The following is an 11,069-nucleotide window of genomic DNA, read 5'->3' as shown; positions in this document are numbered from 1 at the left end:
CCTTTCCTGCCTTACAGCCTGAGGTCCACCTCGTGTGACTTTTGCTCCTTTAGAGAGAGCTTGTGCTTTTGGTCCCCCCACCCCAACTCCGCCACCGTACACGAGCTAGCCAAGGGGTCACTTTGGATCATGGTAGGGTGAAGGATGCTGGGGCTCTGGGACCGAGCTGAAGATTACTTAAAAAAAAAAAAAATCTTATTTATTTTGGCCACTCCACAGGGCATATGGGATCTTAGCTCCCCAGAGATCAAACCCGTGCCCCCTGCAGTGGAAGCCCAGAGTCCTAACCACTGGACCACCAGGGAATTCCCTTAGGATTCTTAGTGGAGGAAGAAGATTCTTAAGTAGAAAAGAAGGCCCCTGTGAATGTCCCTGGGCTTCAAGGCAGGAAGCAAGGACAATGTAGCCTGACCTTGGGGTGGGGGAAGGAGGGGCTGCAAGGCAGTCAGTGCCCAAGGAAGGTTGTCGGGTTTTAGGAGATGAGTGTGTAAATGTGTGTTGTTCAATTACTAAGTCGTGTGTATGGCTCCCCAATATCAGTTCTGGAGTTAGGGCTTCTTCCCAACTACCACAGCCAAAATCCACAAATTCAGGCCAACACAAGTTTTATCTGGGAGGGGCATTTTTACAGGACCCATAACCATTCACAGCAATGCCAGCCTCTATGTGGAGTTTCAGGTGTCACAGTGTGAAGCCTTCTAGAATCAGGGTCTCTGGGATGCCTCACCCGCTCACTGTCTAGGGTCACCTGTGAGCAGGTTGGATGGTCCAGCTCTCTGAGAGTCTGTCTCTTTGTCAGAAGTATCTGAGTATCCATTTGAGTCCATTTATTTGGAGGTCTGTCTTGCTGGGTCTACATGATCTTGGCTGTCTGTTGCCGAGGGCCTGTGGGAACTTATGTTGGAGGCTCTCCCAGGTGCGTCTATGGGCCAGTCCTTGATATTTTGCTGCATCTGTGGGGCCTAGAGTCCAGATGAGGATTCATCCGAGGGAAAACCACCCTGCGTGGATCCGCTCTTGTTCCAACCCCAGTCCCCAGGAAGGTCCAAGTGCCAGAGGCCGGGCTCAAAGATGACGCTTCATGTGCAAGGCCAGATGATCGGAGCGCGAAAATGCACGTGAACAGAGCTGGCAGCGGAAGGGGCGCTGTCCTGTGTGTTTTCGGTAGTGACGGGTCAGCTCATCGGAGCGCGCGAACCGCCAGCCACAGCCGTCCCACGTGCAGGCGTATGGCTTCTCCCCTGCGGAGATGAGGAAGCCTTGAACGCCACTGTCCACCATACTTGGTCCCAGGGTCTTCCCTCCTAGCCTAGGCCGGGACTGCGTGGATGCTAGGTCATTTCAGTTTGTTTCGGACTCTTTGCGACCCCATGGAGCCCGCCAGGTTCCTCTGTCCATGGGATACTCCAGGCAAGAATACTGGAGTGGGTTGCCATGCCCTCCTCCAGGGAATCTTCCCCACCCAGGGACTGAACCCGAGTCTCTTATGTCTCCTGTATTGGCAGGCGAGTTCTTTACCACTAGCGCCTAGGGTGAGGCCAATGAGGCACCAAGATCGAAATTTAAGGAGGCTTTCACTCTCGGGGACGGCCTGAATCTACACCCAGAACCGACATCTGCGACCTCTGTACCTCTTCTGTACCTGCTGGCGCCAGGCTCCTTTTCATTTCCGGGGCACAAGTCGCGCTGTCTATGCTGCTCACCCTGCTTCCTGTGTCCTCACGTCCTGCCCCAGCATACTAATGCCCTCCCAGTTTTTGTCCTTTGGCACTGCTCTCTGTGTTCCAGGCTCTTTACTGTACCAGGGGACCCTCCAGCTGCTGTTCAATCCTGTTGTTGGCCTTTATCCTTGAGCCCCGAAATCCAATTCGTGTTCCATGCCCTGTCCCGGGTGATTACTTTTTCCCTCAGCTAGACTTGGCCCCTCCTCCCTACGTTCCTGGACAGGTCTGTACACGTGGCCCCATCCCCCTAGGCACAGGCCTCCTTCCTCCTCCTCCTGGCCCTCTAGTCCATGTCCCCGCCCTTCTTTGGCTCCTTGGGTCCCCGGCTTTTCCTCCTGTGCCCACCCTCCTCTGTTTCCCAGCTATTTATCTTCAAACTCCAGGAACTGCCTCTGCATCTGGGCCCCTCAAACTAAACTTCCTGAGCTCCAGCACGCCCCCTACAGTCTGGCTAAGCCACTCCCTCTTTATATTCCTGGCTATGGCAATGGCACCCCACTCCACTACTCTTGCCTGGAAAATCCCATGGACCGAGGAGCCTGGTAGGCTGCAGTCCATGGGGTCACTAGAGTCGGACACGACTGAGCGACTTCACTTTCACTTTTCACTTTCATGCATTGGAGAAGCAAATGGCAACCCGCTCCAGTGTTCTTGCCTGGAGAATCCCAGGGACGGTGGAGCCTGGTGGGCTGCCGTCATGGGGTCGCACAGAGTCGGACACGACTGAAGCGACTTAGCAGCAGCAGCACGGCCCCTGAATGGCTTCCCAGGTGAAAAGTGAGTTAGTCGCACACTTTTTGTCTTTGCGGTCCCCTGGACTGTAGCTTGCCCAGCTCCTCTGTCCATGGAATTCTCCAGGCAGGAGTATTGGAGTAGGTTGCCATTTCCTTCTCCAGGGGATCTTCCCGAGCCAGGGATCGAATCCAGGTCTCCTGCATTGCAGGCAGATTCTTTACCAACCGAGCCCCAGGTGGCGCAGTAGTAAAGAATCCGCCTGTGGATGGAGGAGACGCAGGAAAGGCGAGTTCGATCCCTGGATCCGGGAGACCACCCCCCCGCCCCCCCGCAGAGTACAGTCCATGGGGTGGCAAAGAATCGGACAAATCTGAGCACGGCGGCCCCTGAAGCCCTTACTCCCACTTGCCCCAAACCTGAACCCCGCGTCTTTGGCCCCGCCCTTGGTATTCCGGCTTTCTCTCCCGCGGTCCCTCCTCTAGCCCCGCCCCTACACAGCTTGCCCGGCTCTCTGCTTTTCGGCACTTCCTTGGTCCAGGTCTTTGCCGTTGGTTTCCTGAAATGTTTTCCGGGTTCTCTCTCTGTCCCCACCCGCCTTCCCCTCTGCTCTTTGGCCGACTCCTGATGTTCCAAGCACACCAGCTCTCTCGGCGTAGCCCTTTGCTCAGAGACTTTGCTTTAGCTCCTCCCCTTGCTCCAGTCTCCAGCTCCTCGACAGCTCCCAGCTCCCAAGGCCCCGCCCAGCCCGCCCAGCCCCTGCATCCGGGCCCGCCCCCTCACCTGTGTGCGTGCGTAGATGCGCCTTCAGGTGTGAGCTCTTGGTGTAGCTCTTGCCGCACCCCGGGTGCGTGCACGTGTGCGCAGCTTGCCTCTTGCGTGCCCACGATCGCCGGCTGCGCTTGGATGGCGCGGCCTCCGTGGTCCCTCCTGGGTCTCCTGTAGTCCCACCGAGTCCTGCACCCGTCGTCCCGGGCCCTAGACAACTCAGGAAGGAGTGGGGCGAGGGGGGGCCGGGTGCCGGCGCCTGGAGCCCGCGGAAGAGCTGGAAATGCCCTTGGTACTGTGGCATCGGGTACAGAGCGGGGTACCCGGACAGCAGCCCGTAGGGGGCGCCCGGCGCTGCAGGCACTGAAAGCCCGGTCCTCGGGAAGTAGCTGCCGGAGGAACCCGACCCCGGTCCCGGGTACAACGGCTGCAACGGCAGCGCTTTGGGCTCGGGGGTCGGGATCAGGGATGGGCCCACGAAGGTATCGGGAGCAGGGGTTCGTGGGGCCGGGCGCGCCCAGCCCAGGTGCTCCTCAGGGCCCAAGAGCCCAGCCACCAGCCCCGGGCTGCCCGCATACGCGCCCAGAGTCTCCGGCGGCGGTGGAAATTGCGCTCCGGAGCCCTCGCCGGGCGCCAGAGCGCAAGCCTGAGGCGCGCAGGTCTGGGGCGCGCCGCCAGGCTCTGGGCATGGGAAGTTGGTGAAAAGGAGATCCAGGTCCCAGGGGGTAGCTGCATCCCTGTCATCATCTTCGTCCTCCCCAGGCGCGTCCTCTAGCTCAGGCCTCATGTGGAGGGGTGGTCCAGTATGGTCGGGGGGGCCCGGGCCCAAGTCTTGCACCTCTTCAGAGCGCCACCACTGGGGGAAGGAGCCGGTAACATGGAGCTTCAGCGGACACCAAGGTATCCTGCCCATAGATGGTGGGGGCCGGATGCCCTGATGGGGGCAGGCTGGCCAGGGGCTCAGTAAAGGGGTCTTGTTTGCTTGTCTGTCATGTCAGTCTGTCCCACTCTCTCACACTTGTCCGTCTCCCCCCTCAGCCGCGCCCCCCCCCCCCCAGCTCCAGAGACGGTCTATCGGGTCAGGCTGGAGACAGGAGATAAGGCTTATATTATCTAGAGTCTCCTGCCACGCTCAGGCATGGGGGAAGGGTTGGCAGAACCAAGAATGGAAGGCTAGGGGGGGCTCAGCCTTGCCTCAGTTTCCCTCAAGAATCTTCCTCCCCTTCCAGGTCCCCTAACAAGATTAATTCCTGGGTGTCACCTAGCCACAGCTGTAATTTCCCTCTTATATCTGGGGGTGTCTCACTGAGCCTAGATCCCTGTGTTGTTCTGTTCCCAGCCTCAGTCTTTCATGACAGAAATAGGACCTTAGACCAAGTTCAGACCCCTGGCCTGCACTGAGGACTCCCGGTCCTGAGCAGGGCAAGAGGTGAATTCCAGGGCAAGATGTAGACCCCATCCCCCAATTCTGTGGCCAGGGCCCAGAACCCCTGCCGGCCCATCTAGACCCCCACCTGACCCCACCTTGAGGATGTCTTCTTGTGTGTCCGAGAAGGGGCCCAGGGCAGTCAGCGTGCTGATGGAGGGCAAGGCGGTCTCCGCTGCAGCCATGGCTGGCTGGTGCCCACCCTGGGGCTCAGGCCTCCTCTCCCTTGGCGGCCTCGTGGGCTCTGAGGCTCTGATGGCCCCTTGGAGGGCTCCTCTCTGCCCTCAGCTGATTGGCTTCAGCCCCTGATAAGGGCCAGGAGAAGGCGGGGGTCACCGTTTCTGGGGAACAGACTTCACCCAGGCCTGTTCAGGGCTGAGTCTTGAAGACTGACCGTGTATCTGAAGCCAGTCAGATGTTCAGGGTCTGAGGGTTCCGGGGATAGGGGTTCAGGAGATGGGGGTTCAGGGGTTGGGCAGAGTGGGGCCATGTGTTCCCAAAGAAGGAGAAACTTGGGGGCCTGTTCTCAGTTACCTTCCTGGAGAAGAGGTGATGGGCACAATGGGAATTCTGGGAAGGAGCTTCAAGACCCCCTTGCCCCTGACCGAGGCCTTGCAGCTCTCCCCTTCCCCATAAACAGCAGCTACCATGCTGATGGCGGGACTTGGCATGAACTCCCTGCCAAGCCAAGCATTATCAGACTCCCCAGACGTTGGAAGCTGCTATCAGGTGGGGGCCCAGAACAGCCAAGGCTCTGTCCCCGGTGAGTGGGAGGGCCAGGGGCTGGGGATTAACTTGGTTTTCAATTTCCTGGGTTGTGAGCTCCCCAGGTCTGAGCCCAGTGGCAGGAGAGGTCCCTGCCAATCAGTGGTCACTGTCTACCATGGACAGCCCCACTCCCCACCCCAGGCGACATGCAGGGGGTATGGGGAGGCTGAGGCTGGTGCAACTGCAACTGCTCTAGATGGGGGGGCCTTGGGATGAGGAGGCCACCTACTCGCCTGAGTGGGATGGGACTGTTGCATCAGGCCATAGGAAGTACTTGATCAGGAGGTGACCCGATTACTGCTTCCCTTGTGGCTCAGCTGGTGAAAAATCTGCCTGCAATGTGGGAGACCTGGGTTTGATCCCTGGGTTGGGAAGATCCCCTGGAGAAGGGAAAGGTTACCCACTCCAGTATTTTGGCCTGGAGGATTCCATGGACTGTATAGTCCATGGGGTTGCAAAGAGTCGGACTTGACTGAGCAACTTTCACTTTCTACCTCACAGTGGGGAGAGATCTAGGTTCTGCACCAGAGACCTCCACCATGGTGCCCAGGGATTCCAGGTGATGACACAGACATATAGTTCATAGTCGCACACAGACATTATGCAATTGTATAATGACACAAATTCCTGGTCCCTAAGTCACACACCCCATATAAGTCCCTACTCAGATAATTGTACGTCTGTGCATCACAGAGACCATGCACAAACATACAATTCCCAGGTGCAAAAACAGCCATCTACTACATCGTTACACAATGTTATAGTCATACAGTGCCTCAGGCATTCACAATCAGGTGCTGACAACGACACACAGTCACTCAGATCACGCACAACCACACCCTCGGTTTTGCCGCAAACAGATCCATGGAGATCCCCGGATACACTGTCACAGAACTAGAGAAGGTGCTGCCACACAACCCCTTTCAAACACAGATGACGCCTCAGATGCAAAAGTGTAAAGCACATCTACAAGGGTTTCCCTGGCGGCTCAGCGGTAAAGAATCCACCTGCCAAAGCAGGAGACACAGGTGAGATCCCACATGCTGTGGAGCAGCTAAACCCGTGCGCCACAACTATTGAGCTTGTGCTCTAGAGCCCAAGAGCCACAACGACTGAAGCCCGAGCACCCTAGAGCCCGTGCTCACAACAGGAGATGCAACTGCAGCGAGAAGCCCGCGCACTGCAACTAGAGAGTAGCCCCTGCTCCCTGCATCTAGAGAAAAGCCTGCACAGCAACAAAGACACACTACAGACTAAATAAATAAAAGTATTAAACCACAACTAAAGAGTCCATACACTGCAACAAAAAATCCCACATGATGCAATGAAGATTCTGTGTGGAGCAACTAAGACGGAACCGGCCAAATAAATAAATAAAAAGATTTTAAAATCCCAAGAGGGGTGGGCGGACATAAAAATAATGTAAAAGCTGGGCAAACCCACTAGGATGGTTATTTAGTATTTATTTGTATTTATTTATTTATTTGGCTACACCAGGTCTTCAGTTGCAGCATGCGGGATCTTTAGTTATGGCATGTGGGATCTGGTTCCCTGACCAGATATCCGACTCCAGCCCTTTGCCTTGGGAGTGCAGAGTCTTAGTCAACAGGAGCAGGAGGGAAGTCCCTATGGCTATTTTTTAAAAAAGAAAAGTATTGGTGGGGATGCAGGAAAACTGGAACCATTGTACACTGCTGGTGGAAATGCAAAATGATGCAGCTACTGTAGAAAACAGTTTTATGAGTCTTGAAAAAGTTCAATATGTTACCATGTTGCTGCTGCTGAGTCACTCAGTCGTGTCCGACTCTGTGAGACCGAAGTGCACTGCAGCGCGCCAGGCTCCTCTGTTTGTGGGATTCTCCAGGCAAGAGTACTTGAGTGGGTTGCCATGCCCTCCTCCAGGAGAGTTACCATATGAGGCAGAAATTTAACTCCAAGGTATACACCTAAAAAAATTGAGAACAGGTACTGAAACAAGTATATTGTCACCCTGCTTATTTAACTTATATGCAGAGTACATCATGAGAAACGCTGGGCTGGAAGAAGCATAAGCTGGAATCAAGATTGCCGGGAGAAATATCAATAACGTCAGATAGCAGATAACACCACCCTTATGGCAGAAAGTGAAGAGGAACTAAAAAGCCTCTTGATGAAAGTGAAAGAGGAGAGTGAAAAAGTTGGCTTAAAGCTCAACATTCAAAAAACTAAGATCATGGCATCCGGTCCCATCACTTCATGGCAAATAGATGGGGAAACAGTGGAAACAGTGTCAGACTTTATTTTTTGGGGCTCCAAAATCACTGCAGATGGTGATTGCAGCCATGAAATTTAAAGACGCTTATTCCTTGGGAGGAAAGTTATGACCAACCTAGATAGCATATTCGAAAGTAGAGACATTACTTTGCCAACAAAGGTCCGTCTAATCAAGGCTATGGTTTTTCCACTGGTCATGTATGGATGTGAGAATTGGACTGTGAAGAAAGCTGACCACAGAAGAATTGATGCTTTTGAACTGTGGTGTTGGAGAAGACTCTTGAAAGTCCCTTGGACTACAAGGAGATCCAACCAGTCCATCCTAAAGGAAATCAGTCCTGGGTGTTCACTGGAAGGACTGATGCTGAAGCTGAAACTCCAATACTTTGGCCACCTCATGCGAAGAGCTGACTCATTGGAAAAGACCCTGATGCTGGGAGGGATTGGGGGCAGGAGGAGAAGGGGATGACAGAGGATGAGATGGCTGGATGGCATCACCGACTCGATGGACGTGAGTTTGAGTGAACTCCAGGAGTTAGTGATGGACAGGGAGAGGCCTGGTGTGCTGCAATTCATGGGGTCGCAAAGAGTCGGACAAACTGAGCGACTGAACTGAACTGAACTGAAACAAGTGGGCTTCCCACGTGGTGCTAGTGGCAAAGAACTCACCTGCCAATATAGGAGACATAAGAGATGTAGGTTCGATCCCTGAGTTGGGAAGACCCCCTGGAGGACTCCATGGCAACCCACTCCAGTATTCTGGAGAACCCCATGGACAGAGGCGCCTTGCAGGTTATAGTTCTCAGGGTCACACAGAGTCAGACACGACTGAAGCAACGTCCCACGCACTCATGAACAAATAATTGTAAAGTAGTGTTCACAGTAGCATTAGTTACAACCACCAAAAGGTGGAAACAACCCAAATGTCCATTAATGAGTAGATGGATAAACAGAAAGTGGCCCATCTGTGTGATGGAATATTATTCAGCCAGAAAAGTAATAAAGTGCTAATACATGTTACAAGAAGGATAATCCTCAAAATCATGCTATGTTAAATAAGCCAGTTAAGAGAGGTCACATTATATGATTCCACTTATATGAAATATCCAGAGAAAGCATATCCATAGAGACAGATTATTGGTTGCCAAGGGCTGCAGGGAGGAGGAAGTAGGGAGTGACTGCTTAATGGGTACAAGGTCTCCTTTTGGGGGTGATGGAAGGGACCTGGAACTATATAAAGGTGGTGGTTGCACAACACAATGAACACACTAAAAGCCACTGAAGTGTGTGCTTTATTTTGACTGCTCTGGGTCTTCCTTGCTGCACTCAGGCTTTTGCTAGTTTCAGCAAGTGGGGGCTACTCTCTACTTTTGGTGCGTGGGTTTCTCATCGCAGTGGCCTCTCGTTGCAGAGCACAGGCTGTAAAGCATGCAGGCTCAGTATTTGCGGTACATGGGCTTAATTGCTCTATGGCATGAGGGATCTTCCCAGACCAGGAATTGAACCCTTGTCCCCTACATTGACAGTGGATTCTTAACCACTGGACCACCAGGGAAGTCTGAATTGTATACTTTAAATGGTTCATTTTAGAGAACTCCCTGGATCCAGTGGTTAGGACTTGGCACTTTCACTGCTGTGGCCCTGGTTCAATTCCTGGTCAGGGAACAAAGATTCTGCAAGCTATGTGGCACAGCTGGAAAAAAAAAAAATTCATTTTATGTTATGTGAATTTCATTTTATTCAAACAAAATGGTTAAAATTAGAGTGGTTTCCTGAAGCAGTTTCCTGGAGAGGAGAGCAATCTCTCTTGAGGAGACATCTCCTTGATTTAGGATAAGACACTAACAGGCATGTTTGGCTCTGGAAGGTGGGGCAAAAGGCTGAGGGTCCCGGGTGGGAGTTGGGGGGTGTCTGGCCGGGAGACCAGGCCTCTGGGAGCATGTGGCCAGTGCAGATGACAGGCTTCCCAGGGTGACAAGGCCTAAGTGTAGATTTGGGCTTCCTAGTGTGCATGCTGTCATCAGCCTCTACCTCCCCTGTGCGTCAGAGAACTCCTGTGCTCACAGTGACTCCAGGGCAGGGAGCGTTGGTGAAAGGGCAGGAGAAGGAGGGAGGCCACTGGCTCCAGGTGGAGGGAGGGTGTCCAAAAGAATAAGAGCTATGCAGAATCCCAGACATTTCAGGGTGGTGATTTTCTCTGAGTGGGGAGGAGGGTTCAAATCATGGATATTAGAGGCCAGAAGGGCCCAGATACACCCAAGCCCCTTGGGGATATACAGGCTAGTGATCAGATTCAGACACAGTCTGTTACTCCCATCAGAGTCAGAGAAAATATGTGAGACACAGCATTCTACACACAGCTATGTGGGAAGGGGTGTTCCTGGGTGGGCAGGGAAAGGCCTGTCCTGGGAAGCAGGTAGACCGGATCCCAGGCCTGGTCCTTGTTCTGCACCTGGTCCATTTTTAAAAAATATAATTTTATGGAATAGGAAATAGCAACCCACTCCAGTATTCTTGCCTGGAAAATTCCATGGACAGAGGAGCCTGGTGGGCTACTGTCCATAGGGATCACAAAGAGTCAGACACAACTGAGCGCTTCCTTCTCCTCTCTATCCCCCTCTGCCTTTCTATTCACTGCTGCTTTGAAAATAAAAAGATAAAAGAAAAGTATGGTTTTATGTATTTAATTTTGGCTGTGCTGGGTTTTCATTGCCGTGTGGGCTTTTCTCCAGTTGCGGCGAGTGGGGCTCTTCTTTGTTGTGGTGGGTAGGCTTCTCACCGTGGCGGCCTCTCCTGTTGAGGAGCACGGGTTCTAGAGCATGCTGGCTTCAGCAGTTGCGGCGTATGTGCTTAGTAGTTGTGGTTCCCTGGACTCTAGAGCACAAGCTCAATAGTTGTGGCGCGTGTGGGGCCTAGTTGCTCTGCGCCATGTGGGGTCTTCCTGGACCAGAGATGGAACCTGTGTCTCCTGCATTGGCGGTGGACTCTTTACCACTAAGTCATCAGGGAAGCCCCTACACTTGGGCTATTTTTATCTTAAGCAAGACCATTCTGCTTTCCAGACCTCACTTTCCACAGCTGGAAAATGGACAGGTCATAGCAGGTGAGTGGCTTTCAGTCAGAGATGGTCGAGCACGATGCATCCAGATGCAAAAGCACACCACATGTATGCTCATAAAAGTGATCTCAGTAAGCATAGCCACTCACTCAGGCAGATACTCACGCTCACAAACACACACAACACATAGACAAAGTCACACCGACACATATACATATAGACAATCCCACATGCACACACACAAATAGCTAGTCACATTCTCACGAAGATAACAGCCACATTTACAAAGAAAGCCATCAAAACAGTCATGCACATCATACCACACAGACACGTGATTACA

The 11,069-nt window shown here is 53.2% G+C and overlaps 1 protein-coding gene across 1 annotated transcript; it reads right to left on the bottom strand.

Moving 5' to 3' along the window:
• Positions 1–588: 588 nt before the first annotated feature.
• KLF1 (KLF transcription factor 1) lies at positions 589–4,835 on the bottom strand. Its single transcript, XM_055543379.1, has 3 exons — positions 4,749–4,835; positions 3,240–4,080; positions 589–1,241 (listed from the first exon to the last, which is right to left on the bottom strand). The coding sequence occupies exons 1-3, from the start codon at positions 4,833–4,835 to the stop codon at positions 1,066–1,068; spliced, it is 1,104 nt and encodes a 367-aa protein (XP_055399354.1). The 3' UTR covers positions 589–1,065.
• Positions 4,836–11,069: the final 6,234 nt, after the last annotated feature.

Source organism: Bubalus kerabau, chromosome 1, assembly GCF_029407905.1.
Source record: "Bubalus kerabau isolate K-KA32 ecotype Philippines breed swamp buffalo chromosome 1, PCC_UOA_SB_1v2, whole genome shotgun sequence".
In the NCBI taxonomy this organism is placed as follows: Eukaryota; Metazoa; Chordata; class Mammalia; order Artiodactyla; family Bovidae; genus Bubalus; species Bubalus kerabau.
Note: the sequence above shows the minus strand (reverse complement) of the source record. Positions and strands in the feature narration are given on the sequence as shown.